At 41.4% G+C, this 19,723-nt stretch overlaps 1 protein-coding gene across 1 annotated transcript in view; it reads left to right on the top strand.

Annotated features, from left to right (window-relative positions):
• The window catches only part of OSBPL2 (oxysterol binding protein like 2), a 256,311-nt gene that overhangs the window by 22,473 nt on the left and 214,115 nt on the right, over positions 1-19,723 (top strand). Inside the window, exon 2 of the mRNA XM_044090414.1 lies at positions 4,111-4,186. Coding sequence (XP_043946349.1) covers positions 4,111-4,186 — 76 coding nt within the window. The remainder of the gene's footprint in view (positions 1-4,110; positions 4,187-19,723) is intronic.

The raw sequence follows: 19,723 nt of genomic DNA, 5'->3' as shown, positions 1-19,723 counted from the left end.
AGGAAAATCCCGATGTTCCACCCAATCAGACGTAAGCATCAGTTATGAAAGCTGCTTGAAAAAAAAGTCATCCAAGAGGTCCTCCAGACCAAATAGAATCCGGAACATACTCAAGACTCTTTTTAGTGCCAAAGAAAACAAGGGACTGGTGACCAGTTTTAGATCTCGGTGTGCTGAATAGGTCAGTTCAACATGTCAAGTTCCAGATGGTCATGGTTCAGTCCATTCTGCCCTTCTTGAGCAAGGACAACTAGATGTGCTCGATATACCTTCAGGATGCATACTATCACGTAATAATTAGTTGATCCAGAAAGTACCTATGCTTCCAGCTGGGAGCCAGTCACTACCAATACAGAGCACTGCCCTTTGGTCTCACCACAGCTCTCAGGGTGTTCACCAAGTGCAAGCCAGTAGTATTACCTCACCTGAGACTGCATGGATTCTAGTTGTTTCCAAATTTGGGCGACTGGCTCTGACCAGGCATCAACTGGTACAAGCACAAGACCAAGTCTTATAGATTTATTCAAATCTAGGAATAACCATCAATTCCAATTCTCCATTTCAACCAACTCAAACTTTGGAATTCATGGGAGCAATGTTCGACACAGTATCTATGGTAGCATCTCTCCACCTTGCAAGAGTGCAAACATTGAGAAATCAGGTCAATAAATCAGTGTCAGCTGCAATGATTTTAGTGTATCTAGCAAGATATCACATGGCGATTCTGCAATGGATGCTGCAGTCACAGTGGTTAATTCTGTCTCAGCCAATGTCAACAAGGATTCAAATAACTCAGATATGCAAATGGTATCTGTCCTGGTAGATAGTCACAACAACCACTGGAACGTCATTCTTTCATTCTCCCTCAGTCCAAGGCCATACTGACATCTAACAATTCCCAGATCGGGGGAGGGGGGACATTTTCTGGGAATGACTGTCCAAGGCACTTGGTACCCCGAAGAGGCCAATTTGCATATCACTGTTCTGGAAATGAGAGCAGTGCTCTTGATGTTGAAAGCATTATAAGGCTCTCCTGCTCGGAACCATTTCGATCCAAACAAATATGTCAGAGGTTTGGTGCATCAACAATTAAGGAGGAAACAGATCTTACCCCCAGTGTCGAGAAGCCCTGAGGATGTGGCAGTGGGTGATTTCTTCCAGCTGCTTTCTAGTCGCAGCACACATTCCGAGGAAGTCCGGCATGATAGCAGATGAACTGAGCAGATCCATCTTACTGCCTCATGAGTGGTCTCTCAACAGCAAAGTGACGGACATGATTTTATATCATTGGGGCCAGCCTTGCTGTGATCTTTTTGCATCTCCCCTAAACAAGTGCAACAGATTCTTTGCTCTAGTTCCCCCACTGGGGGGAGTCACCAAAGGGTGCTCTCTTTCTCAATTGACCCCCCCCGGTCTGTTATATGAGTATCCCCCAACTCCTTTAATTCCCAAGTTTCTTCAGAAAGCAGCTAGGTTGAAGAACATAGTCATCCTCATTGCCCTTTACTGGCCTCAACAAATTTGGTTCCCCTTCCTTTGGCCTCATCTTCAGTACCCACCTTGGATTCTGGATCCAACTCCAGATCCGCTGTCTCAACCAACAGGCAAGATCCACCCGGATATTCCAAACTTCAAACTGACTTCATGGTTTCTCCAATTCCATTAATAGCCAGGCAACCTATGTTGTCTTCCCCAGTGCATTCCATTCTGTTATCTTCTCATAAACCCTCTATGAGCAAACTCTACAGAAGTAGAGAAGATTTGTTTTGGGGGCAGAAAAGAATCAGTTAGAACCCTTTTCAGGCCTGATACAGTGTGTTCTTGAATTTTTAGTGAGTTTATTTAATGAGGAAGCTAGTTCTTTGACGGTCAAAGTCCAACTCTCATAGCAATTTCGAACTTCCATTTTGGGTTTTGGAATTCTTCCCTGACTTTCTCTAAACTATGCAAAGCTTTTTTGAAAGGTACTCTTTTACTTAAACCTCCTTACAAAGACCCTATGCCTGCATGGGGTGACACAGTCCCCCTTTGAACCTGCAGCCAAATGTGATCTAATATTCTTAACCTGGAAGACTATCGTTTTTAGTGGCAATTACTTCTGCTAGAAGAATTTCAGAACTTCAAGCATTATCTTCCAAAGCCCCATATTTGATTTTCCACAAGGGCAGGGTTACCTTACATATGAATGCTTCCTTCCTACCTAAGGTGGTACCAGAATCCAGCATTAACCAAACCATTAACCTGGCGGTGTTCTTTCCAAATTTTGTGAATAAAGGAGAGTATATGTTGAATTTATTGATGTTCATAGACAATTGCGATTCTACCTGCACAAAACAAAACAAATTAGAAAGACAAGACCAGCTCTTTGTTTTCATTGCACATCACAAGATGAGCAAATCTGTCATAAAGGTAACTATAGCCAGGTAGTTGAAATATTCCATATAATTTGTATATACTAAATTGAATCTCCCCCTACCTAAACCTTTAAAAGCTCATTCAACTAGATCTACGGCTGCTTCCACTGTATTCCAGTCTAGAGTATCCATGGATGATATGTGTACTGCTGCACCTTGGTTAAATCCTCATACCTATATCATTCATTACAAACTAGAGTTGGTCTTGAGGGGAAGAACGGCATTTGTCTCAGCTGTACTCAGGAATATCCTTCCTAAGAGTCCACACAGGAATTCAGGTAGCTGGGGACTATGTCCCATATGTTGAGGAATAAATGAAAATTGACAGCATCAGATAAAGAAGTTCTGTACTTACCATAACATTCCATCTGTTTTGTCCATTTTCATTCTTCAACTCCCCACCCTCCACCCCCCTCAGTTTTTCATAAATGACTTCTGGAGTAATGAGACCTTTGTGTAAACCAAGGACGCCAAGTGTCCCTTGTGTGAACTCCAGTTATGGCAAATCCTTTATAGTCTCTGTTTTTCTCTGAAGCTGGATATAAAATCTGAGGGAAGTTACACATAGTGCATTGTGGGTAGGAGAGTAGCTTGAGAGTTTGTTGATCACCACGAGCTGGAGTAACAGCGGAGTCAGATCAGAGTATCGGATCCAAACCCATAGGCTGAAGAAGAATGAAATTGGACAACACAGATGGAATGTTACAGTAAGTACAGAACTTCTTTTTAATCATTGATTTAACTGATGTTTTGGTAATGGTGTTCCAACAGGCAGGTGCCTTCTTTAGGAAGGCTTTTTCAGTAGTAAGCTGTTTGTACAGGAGTTTCCACTGACTTACAGCTTTGTATCCTCTAAGAGAATAAGTTTGTTCCCTTTCAAGTAATTTACATAACAGTTGTTATGTAGTAATTTGTAGACTGAGGTATTTGAGTAAACTGTCTCAAGACACTGTCAGCCAGTGACATTTCGAGACTGTAGTACAGTGACTTTCCATGTTGAACAGATGAAAAAGTGTGAGGATTTTTATTTTCAGTGACTACATAGCTACTAAAAGCTTTGAGTGGGATATACATGCTGCTTTCTCCTTGGAATACTGAAGCACAGTGGGTAAGGTCTGTTCATGGCTGATTAAACATTAACAGGGTCCTGATTATGAGGACGTGATCACTGGTTTTAAAATAGAAACATGAACAGTAGTAAATTGTGTACCTTTCCTGCAGAAGGATACTGAAATGTGTTTTGTAGATCCAGAAAAGCCACAAGACAATAAAAGAGTTACAAATGACAAAATTGTTGTACATCACAGGCAAATACTGACCTAGCAAGAGTTGTCTTTTGATGTGACCAAAGTGGGACATTCCTCACTGAAAGCTGAGATTTTGTAGGGCAAATTATACCATCAACTGATGCAGAATACCAGTTTTTCAAAATTTTACCAAAAATAACAACTTGCTACTTTTGAATTTTAGTAGTTTTTTATGTTTTTAGGGTGTTCCACAATCAGTATTCTCATTTTGCAATATTTTTTAAAATGTCAGATATTTGCCATTTTACCAGTTATTTATATTTATATTTTTGCAAGATGCAGCAACCATGATCAAGACTGTCTTGGTGACCCTAGTTACTTAGCTATGGCAGTGTGATCTGTAGCTGAAAAGCACTTAACTTTTATTTCTGTTTTCCTCTCTTTTGTAGAACAACATTACCTGCACCTATGTTCTCAAGAAGTAACTTCAGTGTGTGGAGCTTCTTGAAAAAATGTATTGGAATGGTACGTTGTTGTCATGAAATTTTGTTGTTTTATTTCTGTACTAGGAATTGGGCTTAAGGATTTTTTTACTGACTGTGATGTGTCCCAGTTTTCTTGGGTGAAGTAGCATTCAAATCCTACCAGGTTGGATTTATTTAATAGCAGCAAAGGCTCAGTGTGCTGTTACATTTTACTTAAACTCCTCTTATATTTTTAAGTCAAGATTTTTTCCATGTTTGCCTTCTATTGCAATGGTCTGTTTTTTCTTCCAACATTTTTTTTATATAAAAGTCACATAGCTTTATTTTGCTTATTTACTTACTTTGCAGGCTTGGAGTCTTCGAGTCAGTCAAAGGAACTGCTGTGAATTCTGTGTGGTGACTTTATAGAATCATGTTCCTGCATCTGCCTAGAGGTTAAATGGTATGACTGGCCAAGAGGACACCTTTTGTCACATCACTGTATGGTGACCCCATAGAAGTCCTTCAGTAACTTAACTTCTCTACCATCACTGTAGTAGCCATCTGTATCCGCCAGGTGATAATATTCCCCTACTTGAAAACTTTTTCTCCTATCTCACTGAACACTATTCAAATGAAACAATTCTCCTTGGTGATGTAAATATAAATTGGCTAACTCTAAATTATCTTAACTCTTCCTCTTGTATTAATCTACATGGCTTTACACAACTTAATATCTGAACCTACTCACTACAGTAACTCACAAATCCCTAGTACTTCAATTGAATGGATACTAGTATCTGACCCTTCTATATATCATAACCCTGAAACCCTACCCAATCCCCTTAGTGATCACTCTCCAATAAAAGTTACTAGATTCACCCCCTACTTTACCAGACCTCATAGATCCATAACTTGTCGAAAACTATCCACTTTCTCTCTTGACACCTTTAATATCCTTCGTTCAAGAATTAACTGGTCACCTTAATGAGCTGACTCTGGATGAAGCCGTCAATCATTTAACTCTATCTTTCTTGATGTACTAAATTCTCTTGCACCTGTTCTTACTGTTAGAATAAAATCTAAACTATCCCCATGGCTCTCTAATGCAACCCACACCCTAATGAGACATGGGGACAGGCTGTGGAAAACCTGGATGAGATCTAATCTCCCCTTTGACTGGCAAAAGTACAAAGAAAAACACGACAAATCATATAACTACTCAAAAAAGACTCAAGGCAAGGTTCATCAAAGGTACATCCACAGTTTATCCGTGGAAAATCGACAAAGAATCCAGACAGGTTAATGCAATCAAGGTAAGCACTTTCGTCCAAAACAAATGAAGGAACTTAGAAACTTGACTAAGAAACACATTGTTAAATCTGATCCTAAAAAATTCTGGAACTCAATCAACCAAACTTTGCATCCTGGAAACTCTTCCTGCCCCAGTCCCTACCCAGATAGTACACTCCGACACTGTCACTATCTTTAACACTTTCTTTATTGATACTGTTAACAAACATGATTAATACAACCCCCCCCCCCTCAGCTAATGATCCAAATCACACTGTCCTAACTTCTGGTTCTAACCCCCCTAAACCATTTTCTTTTCAACCTGTATCTAATTGTTGTTTGTCTTTCGGCTTTTCTCGATAAGGGGTCGCCACAGCGGAACTCCGGTCCGCTAATGATTGGTAGTAGAGTTTTACGAAGCGCCAGCTCGATGCCCAACCTTCAACGAAGGCACGCCCATTTATGCATGCATGTCTTTCAAACGCTACCCAACCGCAGGGAGGACATACAGACTCCACACAGAAGCCACTCCCAAGCCCAGCCGAGAATCGAACGAGAGAACCTCTTGCTCTGAGGTAACAATGCTACCGCCGTTCCAACCTGTATCTACTAATTATATGAAATCTCTACTCTCCAAATTAAAATCTTACTCTTCTTCTGCTGACCTATAGCCATTCTTTCACCCCCTCTCAAAGCTATTTGAAAAATGTATACACAAGCAAACTCTGCAATATCTATTACAGGAAACCTACTTACTCCTACTCAACATGGATTCCTCCCAAAACACAGTACACGTACTGCCCTAATCTCCTTTACCAATACTATTTCCTTGGCCCATAATAAAAACAAACTTATCTCTTGTTTATTTCTCAACCTTTCTAAAGCCTTTAATACTGTCTCACACTCTCTACTTCTCACAGAATTGACTAATCTTAACTTCTCCCCTGCTAATGTCACTTGGTATTCCATTACAATCATTGAAATGACTCTCTGCACTCTCCCCTTCCCTCCCCGTAAAAATGGGCATTCCCCAAGGATCCATATTGGGTTCACTGTTATTTAATATCTTCACCAATCTACTCTGTACCTCTTGCCCTCGGGCATCTCTTGTTCAATATGCAGATGATTCTATTATTACCATCTCTGACTCTCCCTCTGGTCTCATCTCTACTACTCAAGCAGCCTTTACATCAGTAGAAACCTGGCTCACCAACAGCCAACTAATCCTAAATCCCCAAAAAACAACCTCCTACTCTTTCTCCCAAAAACTCTTACCCGTTTTACATGTACTAACTGTCTCTTAATAAGACTCCAATAGTACCTGAATCCCAAACTCTTAGGTCACTGTAGATGATCAACTTAAATTTGACTTGCATGTCAGCTGCATCAGGAAGACCGATCAGAAACTAGGCCTCCTATATAGAAACAGAAAGTTTTTTACTTGCAAAGCTAAAGTAACCCTATCTCGCACCTGTCTTCTACCCAATCTACTATATGGTTCTCAAATACTCACAAACCTTAAGGCCATACTCCTAGCAAAACTTAACTCAGCCTATAATAAGGTAGCCAGATTCTCTGCCCAACATACTTATAAAACTCATCACTGTGTCTCACTTAAACTGGCTGGAACTGCCCAACCTGCTTCTTCTCTCTCAGCTTAAGATTTTGCACTGTATAATATATCAACCTATCTATTGCCCTAACCTGTCTTCCCTTATATCCTACTGTTCTCCAACTAGTTCAGTCCGCAGCTCTGACCAAGACTTACTACTTATCTGTAAGTCCAGGACGAAAATGGGAAGCAACCTATATAGCTGCTATCCTACCATTGCATGGAACAAGCTTCCACTTCAAATTAGATTACTAAATTAACCTAAACAATTCAAACCAGCTGGCAAAGAACACTTAAAAACACTCTGGTCCTGCCACTGTACTCATCCACCATAAACTGTTCCCCCCACCTTGCTCAGTAATTGACCACTTCTCCTAACTTTTAACTTCTACTCTCTTACTGTCACAACACTTCTATCCCTCCTGGCCTGACTACCTGTCTCTCTTAAACTCTGACTTCCTATTCTTCAGCATAACTTCTCTCCCTACATACTTCTTTTAAGTCATCATAATAACCTATGTCTACATTGAAGAAGTACTTTAAGACTGTAAGAATGTCTTTTTCTTACACTGACTGCATTATTAATAATGACTTGTAAATATCTGATACTTGCATAATGTTGTAAATACCAGCAAAAATATCTGTCATCCTTTTTTGATTATTTGCCTCTGTAATTGTCTTACTGTATTGTATAATGAATGTTTTACTGCATTGTATAATGTTTCTGGAGCTTTTTCTCCCTGGGCCTCCACTGAAAAAGGGATATTTGCAGCTCAGGTGGAATACTCCCGGTCAACAAATGTAAAATAAATAAATAAATTCAGTTTGTTCCAGGTTTCACCATTTCAAGTACAGTGCACTGTATTTTGGCCTTTTTTATCACCCCTGACAGTTAGCTGTCTGCATGATGGAGTTTGTCTTCCCCAGAAGTGGGCTGTGTAGGCTCCCATAACTGGACAGCTGGTTTCTGGTGACCTGTTACAGGACTCCTTAGCAGCGGCCCATTCCTTAGACGCTGCCATGGATACAGTAGTTGGAAAGGTACTCTTCTCCTCCTGCTTGTTAAATGTCTTCAGAGGACAAAGTCAGTTTCTTGCTACATTTTCCTGCCCACAGAAGGGTCCAGAAGAGTCAGGAATATGTTATTTTGAGAAAGGCTTAAAGGCTAAACTTTTTTTTTTCACTTTTTGGGCCACATGATGGCCACCATTTTTGCTGTGCTATTGGTGTGACCCACTTTCAGATGAATCTGCTTTTTTGGACATTGTGATGCCAGTGACTGCACAGTCATGTCCTCCTCATTCACTAATGGATCTACTTCTAGAACGGGGCACCTGTCACCAGGCTATGAAATGATGGATTACCCTGTCACCAAGATGTGAAATTATGGATTACCCTGTCATCAGGCTATGAAATGATGGATTACCCTGTCACCAAGCTATGAAATGATGGATTACCCTGTCACCAGGCTATGAAATGATGGATTACCCTGTCACCAGGCTATGAAATGATGGATTACCCTGTCAACAAGCTATGAAATGATGGATTACCCTGTCACCAGGCTATGAAATGATGGATTACCCTGTCACCAGGCTATGAAATGATGGATTACCCTGTCACCAGGCTATGAAATGATGGATTACCCTGTCACCAAGCTATGAAATGATGGATTACCCTGTCACCAGGCTATGAAATGATGGATTACCCTGTCACCAAACTATGAAATGGTGGATTATGCTGTCACCAAGCTGTGAAATTATGGATTATTTCTACTTGTTTCAGTGCGGTATTTTCCTTCCAGCCTCTGAACCTATTGTGCTTTCTGATAATGGATAACTTGTTTTGTCGGTTAGAGAGCTCAAATTGGGCCTCTCCAAGGAGAAGGCAGTTGCTCATAAAGTTGCTGTGGAAAAGGAGTGGAGATCCAAGCTTTAATACCAAGGTCAGAGTGTTGTGTAAGTAAGTTGTGATATGCTGACATCTCCCTTATGCAGGGAAGTAATCAGATATGTCAGTCAGCAATTTATAGGGTTTCTCTATCATTGTCATTCTCATCTTTCGGCATATTCATAGGTTCATGGGTATTAGGCTAGCTGCCCTTGTGGGCAGTTTTAAGCCTAGTCAGTTCCCTGTTTGTATTCAAAGTAACCTATCCCATTTGGTTACAGATTGGCCTCACCCATGCCATGGTTAATAATTATATATTACCCCTAATGATAATAACCAGGATCATACCATAGATCATTTGGACCCATGCCATGGTTAATAATTATATATTACCCCTCATGATAATAACCAGGATCATACCATAGATCATTTGGACCCATGCCATGGTTAATAATTATATATTACCCCTAATGATAATAACCAGGATCATACCATAGATCATTTGGACCCATGCCATGGTTAATAATTATATATTACCCCTAATTATAATAACCGGGATCATACCATAGATCATTTGGACCCATGCCATGGTTAATAATTATATATTACCCCTAATGATAATAACCAGGATCATACCATAGATCATTTGGACCCATGCCATGGTTAATAATTATATATTACCCCTAATGATAATAACCAGGATCATACCATAGATCATTTGGACCCATGCCATGGTTAATAATTATATATTACCCCTAATGATAATAACCAGGATCATACCGTAGATCATTTGGACCCATGCCATGGTTAATAATTATATATTACCCCTAATGATAATAACCAGGATCATACCATAGATCATTTGGACCCATGCCATGGTTGATAATTATATATTACCCTAATGATAATAACCAGGATCATACCATAGATCATTTGGACCCATGCCATGGTTAATAATTATATATTACCCCTAATGATAATAACCAGGATCATACCATAGATCATTTGGACCCATGCCATGGTTAATAATTATATATTACCCCTAATGATAATAACCAGGATCATACCATAGATCATTTGGACCCATGCCATGGTTAATAATTATATATTACCCTAATGATAATAACCAGGATCATACCATAGATCATTTGGACCCATGCCATGGTTAATAATTATATATTACCCTAATGATAATAACCAGGATCATACCATAGATCATTTGGACCCATGCCATGGTTAATAATTATATATTACCCCTAATGATAATAACCAGGATCATACCATAGATCATTTGGACCCATGCCATGGTTAATAATTATATATTACCCTAATGATAATAACCAGGATCATACCATAGATCATTTGGACCCATGCCATGGTTAATAATTATATATTACCCCTAATGATAATAACCAGGATCATACCATAGATCATTTGGACCCATGCCATGGTTAATAATTATATATTACCCCTAATGATAATAACCAGGATCATACCATAGATCATTTGGACCCATGCCATGGTTAATAATTATATATTACCCTAATGATAATAACCAGGATCATACCATAGATCATTTGGACCCATGCCATGGTTAATAATTATATATTACCCTAATGATAATAACCAGGATCATACCATAGATCATTTGGACCCATGCCATGGTTAATAATTATATATTACCCCTAATGATAATAACCAGGATCATACCATAGATCATTTGGACCCATGCCATGGTTAATAATTATATATTACCCCTAATGATAATAACCAGGATCATACCATAGATCATTTGGACCCATGCCATGGTTAATAATTATATATTACCCCTAATGATAATAACCAGGATCATACCATAGATCATTTGGACCCATGCCATGGTTAATAATTATATATTACCCCTAATGATAATAACCAGGATCATACCATAGATCATTTGGACCCATGCCATGGTTAATAATTATATATTACCCTAATGATAATAACCAGGATCATACCATAGATCATTTGGACCCATGCCATGGTTAATAATATATATACCCCTAATGATAATAACCAGGATCATACCATAGATCATTTGGACCCATGCCATGGTTAATAATTATATATTACCCCTAATGATAATAACCAGGATCATACCATAGATCATTTGGACCCATGCCATGGTTAATAATTATATATTACCCCTAATGATAATAACCAGGATCATACCATAGATCATTTGGACCCATGCCATGGTTAATAATTATATATTACCCTAATGATAATAACCAGGATCATACCATAGATCATTTGGACCCATGCCATGGTTAATAATTATATATTACCCCTAATGATAATAACCAGGATCATACCATAGATCATTTGGACCCATGCCATGGTTAATAATTATGTATTACCCTAATGATAATAACCAGGATCATACCATAGATCATTTGGACCCATGCCATGGTTAATAATTATATATTACCCTAATGATAATAACCAGGATCATACCATAGATCATTTGGACCCATGCCATGGTTAATAATTATATATTACCCCTAATGATAATAACCAGGATCATACCATAGATCATTTGGACCCATGCCATGGTTAATAATTATATATTACCCCTAATGATAATAACCAGGATCATACCATAGATCATTTGGACCCATGCCATGGTTAATAGTTATATATTACCCCTAATGATAATAACCAGGATCATACCGTAGATCAATGTGATAGTGTTCAATCTCGCCGTTTGTTCTTACACATGGGTTCGGAGCCGATCCTCGGCTCCGTGCCGGCCTCTTGCAAGCTCTGCATCGAGAAGAAGCTCGAGACAATCTAATACCCACAATCCCCCTCTGCCTTTACCTCAGATCTAGTTTGCCGCTGCTGCATTCGCATCGTTGGGAGCTAGCTCGAGGGTTTTCTAAGCTAAGATATAACTTTTTGTTGTATTTTATTGAGAATTCTATTTAACTTGATAATTGTCAGTATTACCTAGTGTGATTGTGTTGTGGTTCCGTAATTCTTTGGTACCGTTAACCTTTTTATCGGTATTTTTGTATCGGGGCCTACACCTTTCCCATATACTACCATTTTGAGACAAATTTATACCGGATTTGACATTTACCTGATTGTGACTATTTTTCCCGGATTTGACTGTGTGTTTGTTTCTGGAATTGTTTATTACCTACAATGTCTGAGAAGGCAAAGTCTGAGTTTCAAGCGCTGTCAGTGTGGCCAAAAATGTCGGTCACTGACAACCATAGTTCCTGTGTCTACTGCCTTGGCCCTCTCCACTTACAAGAGGATTGCTCCATCTGTCACTCTTTCAGTGGGAGGGTCATGACAGATAGGCGAGGAAACTAATGGACAGGGTCTTTGAAACCAGCTTTCCAAGAGGCTTTGGATGCTTCTGACCAGGCATCAAGTCCAGTAAGGAATCGAAGACGCCGGAGCCCAAGTCATCTACCTCGAGCTCTTCTTCAAAGGTTAGATCACCGGTTCCACAGACTTCGGGGCCGAGTGTTCAACTGGTGTCGGTTCCTGAGCCTCGAGTCTTGGAACCGTGATGGAGCTCCCTCCTTCGCCATATTGAGGTCGGCTCCGCCTTCGGTTCCTTCGACCCGTTCTTCCTCCAAACTTTCGGATGTCGATGTGGATCGCTTGGTGCAGAAGCTGTTGGAGCATTCAGCCGTCTCTAAACTTATTTCGATTTCCACCCAGGTGCTGTCGAAACTTGAACGCGTTCCTGTATCTCCATCCATTCCTCCTCCGAGACCGATTCAGTCTTTGGAGCCGAAGACGCTGACCTGCTGATTGTGGAGCCCTCGGTCCAGAACCGCCCTTTCTCGGTCTGTTCCTCACCACTCCGCCGGACCCGTACCGGAGTCTCGGAGCCGACGGTCTGTTCTTGGTTCCGGGGCGAGTCGAACCGACGTGTCGGTTCCGACTCTCGGGCCTCGCACGGATCGATTCGGCTCCGTCCTCGGGTCGATGCCTTCGTGCCCGTGTCGGGATTCTTCCCATTTCTTCGAACCGAGACTCTTCGATGCGGGACCCGGGCTGCTCGACCTGATGAGGAAGGTGTTGTCTACTCAGACAACCACATCAGTGGAAGCAGTTTCTCCTCCCCATAAAGGGCCTTTGTCTTCATCTGCACCCACGGCCACATCCAAGCGCCGGGCACCAGTGTCTCAGCCACCCTGGAGGGTGCCCCTCTTCCTCCGAGGCTTCTTCGGATGCTCCCCACGAGGAAGTCCCTAGGAAGAGACTGTGTAAGAGGAGACACTTGGATTCTCCACAGGAATCCATAACATCTGATACTGACTTAGATGAGTCAGAGGGGTCCCCTAAGTCACCTTCAGAAGATGTCTCTTTTTCAGACATTTTGGAGATCCTGAAACAGAGAGGTGACTGGCAGTCCCTTCCCCCTTCTGAGGATGAGTCAGTTCTGCTGAAGGCATTTGGTGCTCGCCCTTCCTCCTCCTGGGTCACTCCGCCCTTCGCGAACTAATGGAACTTATTGCTCAAGGGCGTGGGAGGCTCCTGACACAGTGGAACCTGTTCCTAGGAAACCGAACAAGTACATCACAGCACCTCAGGATAAGTCCTACCTTACTAAAGGAGTTCCAGTAGACGCTATGGTGGTGGCTGCAGCCACGAAAAGGAGATGTCGGAGTCTTCTCGCCTGTCCATCCGCCTAATAAAGATTCTAGGACGATGGATAGATATGGGAAGCGCATTTTTAGTTCAGCGGCTTTTTCCATGCGGTCCCTGAACTATTTGACCCATTTTACACGTCTGCAGAGGGATCTAGTCAAAGAGTTGGGAGATACCTCCAGGGTGCTACAGATGCAGCTGTCTCAGAGAAAGTGACAGCGCAACTTAATACCCTAACATCGATTGTTAACTCGTCCATGAGGCTGATTTCCTACGCAGCCCAAGGTTCGAGTAGGGCAGCAGCTTCAGCGATTGCTCTTCGTAGACAATCCTGGATGCGCCTATGCTCCTTTGCGGAAGCCTTCAAGTCTTCCTTTACAAACGCCCCATTTGACGGTGCCACTCTTTTTGGCCCCAAGGTAAAGGAGACCCTTACCCGGTGTGAACAAGAGGGAAAGACTCTGTCTGCTGTCGGAGCCGTTTTTTGCACCCCAACCAGACCGTACCCCAAAGGGCAATGGAGTGGGAAAATGTGGTTTCGGAACAAAACCAAGGGTCTTTCCCGGGCACACAGGGTGATGCCCCTCTAGAGGCAGAGGAGGGGCAGAGGTGGAAGACGCCGCCTGGCGGCAGAGGGGTCCGCAACATCAAGGTGACAGGGAAACACTCCTGGTAAACCTTTTCAGCACTCCTGAGAGGAGGCCCGACTGTCCTGCTCTGGAGGCAGTCGGGGGTCGCTTAGCTTTATACCCTCAGGCCTGGCAAGATATAACTACAGACAATTGGGTAAAAAGCGTAGTTACCAGAGGTTACACCATACCCTTCCTATCCTATCCCATTCCAAAGAAAAGACTCCCAGTTGTACCCCCATCTGCGGAGCCAGCAGCTTTAGAAATTTCAAAGTTGTTAGAAAAGAGTCATCCAGCCAGTCCCAGCGGACCAGCAAGGATTCGGGACTTACTCAAGGTTCTTTTAGTTCCAAAGAAAACAGGGACTGGAGGACCATTCTAGACCTGAGTTACCTCAATACTTTCGTCAAGAAAGAAAAGTCCCGAATGGTCAGGCTCCAAGCGATCCTTCCATTTCTACAGAAGGACGAGTGGATGTGCTCAATAGATCTAGAGGATGCATACTACCACATCAAAATGGCCAGGGCATCCAGAGATCATTTGCGCTCGGCTGGGAGCCAGTCACTTTCAATTTCGAGCCCTGCCCTTTGGTCTGACCTCAGCCCCCAGGGTCTTCACCAAATGCATGGCAGTGGTAGCGTCTCACTTGAGACGCCAGGGATTCCAGGTGTTTCCGATCTGGACGACTGGCTCCTTTCAGCCACCACCGGCCAACTACTGCAGGCCAGAGATTATGTTCTTCAACTGTGTGTTCACCTAGGGATTTCCGTAAATTTCGGAAAATCCTTACTTCAGCCATCACAAAATATCTTGTTCATAGGAGCAGAGTTAAACACACGCCAATTGATTCTGAGGCTTCCCCCAGAAAGGATATCATCACTGCAGACTCACATTCGTCTTCTACTCTTGTCAAGGAAATCTCCTGCACACCTAGTACTGAAGGTGTTGGGCCTCATGTCAGCCTCCCTTATTGCAATTCCCCTGGGAAGGTTGCACATGAGAGTCCTACAATGGCTGCTATTTGCTCAATGGTCATTCCAGCAACTACCTCTAACACACGAGATTCTCATAACAAAGACTTGCAAAACAGATCTAAACTGGTGGCTCCAAACGTGCAACCTTTCCCAGGGGAGGCCGTTTGTTTTACCCATGCCCACAGTTACGGTGACCACGGACGCTTCCCTGATAGGGTGGGGGGGCATCTTTCAGGGACAGACAGTCCAAGGCGAATGGACCAATTTGGAATACAATCTGCACATCAATGTTCTAGAGTTGAGGGCAGTGTTTCTAGCGTTGCAACACTTTGCTCCCCTTCTTCCTCTAGGGACTATTGCAGTTCAGACGGACAACATGTCGGTAGTCTGGTACATAAACAAACAAGGGGGAACCAAGTCCTATCAACTATGCAGAGAGGCCATGAGAATTTGGCAGTGGGCAGAGTCCACGGGTCGCTTTCTAATAGCAACGCACATCCCGGGGTCATCCAACGCCATAGCCGACAGGCTGAGCAGAGCAATTCTGCTACCGCACGAGTGGTCTCTGAAACAGTCAGTGGCGAAAAGGATTTTTCGCATGGGGCCAGCCTTCCTGCGACCTGTTTGCGTCTCCAATGAATGCCAAATGCCGGAGCTACTTTGCCCTATTACCCTCCAGGGGAAGTCCCCAGGGACGACTGGTTTACGATTGGCCCCGGGACTCCTGTACGCATTTCCTCCATTTCCTCTGATACCGAAATTTCTCCAGAAAGCCAGGAACCTTCACAGGACGATAATCCTCATTGCTCCATTCTGGCCTCGTCAAATTTGGTTTCCCTCCCTGAAAATTCACTGCATTCGGGGACCCTGGATTCTGGACCCAGAGCCGGATCTGTTGACTCACTCGCCAGGGGTTCCCCATCCCGCTTCTGTCACTCCATCTAGCAGCTTGGCTGCTCCAATTCCCAACTTAGCCAGGTCTGATCTTTTGTCACCAGCAGTCCAGAATATATTAGTGGCTTCGCATAAGGCTTCCACTACTAAAACATATACTAGCAATGGAAACGGTTTGTATTCTGGGCTAATACACACCACGCTGATCCCTTTACAGCTCCTTTGAATAAGATTTTAGAGTTCTTAACAGACTTATTTCATCAGGGTGCTTCTCCTGCTACTCTAAGAGTTCAATTGGCTGCCATTTCGAATTTCCATGTGGAAGAATGTGGAGCTCCTATCATGGCTCACAGACTTTGTAAAGCCTTTTTAAAAGGAGTTTTTCATATTAGACCTCCGGTCAGATCTCCCACGCCACCTTGGAGTCTAAACTTGTTGCTATCTAAATTAATGTTGCCCCCCTTTGAACCTGCCTCTTCTTGCCCATTAAAGTTTTTGTCCTGGAAAACTCTCTTTCTGGTAGCCATTACTTCTGCTAGACGAGTGTCTGAACTTCAGGCTCTCTCCATCAAGCACCCTTATCTGATCTTTCACTCTGACAGAGTTTCTCTTCAACCAATTCATCCTTCCTCCCTAAAGTGTGTTCTATTAACAACATTAATCAGTCCATTGAATTACCCACTTTCTTCAAAAACCACTCCAACAAAATGGAGTATATGTTACACAAATTGGATGTTCACAGACAACTAAGGTTTTATTTGGATAGAACAAAAGATCACAGGAAAACAGATCAACTCTTTGTGGCTTTTGCTGATAGCAGGAAAGGACTTGCAGTTACCAAAAGAACTCTTTCAAAGTGGTTAACGGATTGTATAATCTTTGTATACGATTCTGCAAATCAACCCCTTCTGAACAAACCCAAAGGACATTCCACAAGATCAATATTCACGCCTTTGGCTCATGCAGCTCGCCTACCTCTGGATGCTATTTGTGCGGCTGCTACCTGGTCTAAGCCACATACATTTATTTCTCATTATAAAGTAGATAAGGTTTCTAGGGACAGGGCAACCTTTGGTTCCACTGTGCTCAAGAACGTCCTCCGTGAGTTCCTCAGGATTTAGGAGCTAGGACGCTACCCATGTGTAAGAACAAGCGCTGAGATTGAACACTATCACATATAGAAGTTATGTCCTTACCATAACGTTCCATGTGGAGTGTTCATCTCGCCTTTGTTCTTACAGTCCCACCCTCCCACCCTTAGGAAGAACGTTCTTTGATGCCTGGCCAGAAGCATTTTTGCTACTGTCATTATTCTGTGTACATAGTTGGTATACACATATACTTTATATGTGTCTGTTTATGTATGTATAGATGTATGGCATGAATGTGCTGTTATGTACATTGGTTTGCTTGCAAACTAGATCTGAGGTAAAGGCAGAGGGGGATTGTGGGTATTAGATTGTCTCGAGCTTCTTCTCGATGCAGAGCTTGCAAGAGGCCGGCACGGAGCCGAGGATCGGCTCCGAACCCATGTGTAAGAACAAAGGCGAGATGAACACTCCACATGGAACGTTATGGTAAGGACATAACTTCTATTTTGGACCCATGCCATGGTTAATAGTTATATATTACCCCTAATGATAATAACCAGGATCATACCATAGATCATTTGGACCCATGCCATGGTTAATAATTATATATTACCCCTAATGATAATAACCAGGATCATACCATAGATCATTTGGACCCATGCCATGGTTAATAATTATATATTACCCCTAATGATAATAACCAGGATCATACCATAGATCATTTGGACCCATGCCATGGTTAATAATTATATATTACCCTAATGATAATAACCAGGATCATACCATAGATCATTTGGACCCATGCCATGGTTAATAATTATATATTACCCCTAATGATAATAACCAGGATCATACCGTAGATCATTTGGAGCCATGCCATGGTTAATAATTATATATTACCCCTAATGATAATAACCAGGATCATACCATAGATCATTTGGACCCATGCCATGGTTAATAATTATATATTACCCTAATGATAATAACCAGGATCATACCATAGATCATTTGGACCCATGCCATGGTTAATAATTATATATTACCCCTAATGATAATAACCAGGATCATACCATAGATCATTTGGACCCATGCCATGGTTAATAATTATATATTACCCCTAATGATAATAACCAGGATCATACCATAGATCATTTGGACCCATGCCATGGTTAATAATTATATATTACCCTAATGATAATAACCAGGATCATACCATAGATCATTTGGACCCATGCCATGGTTAATAATTATATATTACCCTAATGATAATAACCAGGATCATACCATAGATCATTTGGACCCATGCCATGGTTAATAATTATATATTACCCTAATGATAATAACCAGGATCATACCATAGATCATTTGGACCCATGCCATGGTTAATAATTATATATTACCCTAATGATAATAACCAGGATCATACCATAGATCATTTGGACCCATGCCATGGTTAATAATTATATATTACCCCTAATGATAATAACCAGGATCATACCATAGATCATTTGGACCCATGCCATGGTTAATAATTATATATTACCCTAATGATAATAACCAGGATCATACCATAGATCATTTGGACCCATGCCATGGTTAATAATTATATATTACCCTAATGATAATAACCAGGATCATACCATAGATCATTTGGACCCATGCCATGGTTAATAATTATATATTACCCCTAATGATAATAACCAGGATCATACCATAGATCATTTGGACCCATGCCATGGTTAATAATTATATATTACCCTAATGATAATAACCAGGATCATACCATAGATCATTTGGACCCATGCCATGGTTAATAATTATATATTACCCCTAATGATAATAACCAGGATCATACCATAGATCATTTGGACCCATGCCATGGTTAATAATTATATATTACCCTAATGATAATAACCAGGATCATACCATAGATCATTTGGACCCATGCCATGGTTAATAATTATATATTACCCTAATGATAATAACCAGGATCATACCATAGATCATTTGGACCCATGCCATGGTTAATAATTATATATTACCCTAATGATAATAACCAGGATCATACCATAGATCATTTGGACCCATGCCATGGTTAATAATTATATATTACCCTAATGATAATAACCAGGATCATACCATAGATCATTTGGACCCATGCCATGGTTAATAATTATATATTACCCCTAATGATAATAACCAGGATCATACCATAGATCATTTGGACCCATGCCATGGTTAATAATTATATATTACCCTAATGATAATAACCAGGATCATACCATAGATCATTTGGACCCATGCCATGGTTAATAATTATATATTACCCCTAATGATAATAACCAGGATCATACCATAGATCATTTGGACCCATGCCATGGTTAATAATTATATATTACCCCTAATGATAATAACCAGGATCATACCATAGATCATTTGGTGGGACCCATGCCATGGTTAATAATTATATATTACCCCTAATGATAATAACCAGGATCATACCATAGATCATTTGGTGGGACCCATGCCATGGTTAATAATTATATATTACCCTAATGATAA

Source organism: Protopterus annectens, chromosome 12.part0, assembly GCF_019279795.1.
Source record: "Protopterus annectens isolate FY-2018-M chromosome 12.part0, PAN1.0, whole genome shotgun sequence".
NCBI classification, from domain to species: Eukaryota; Metazoa; Chordata; order Ceratodontiformes; family Protopteridae; genus Protopterus; species Protopterus annectens.
Note: the sequence above shows the minus strand (reverse complement) of the source record. Positions and strands in the feature narration are given on the sequence as shown.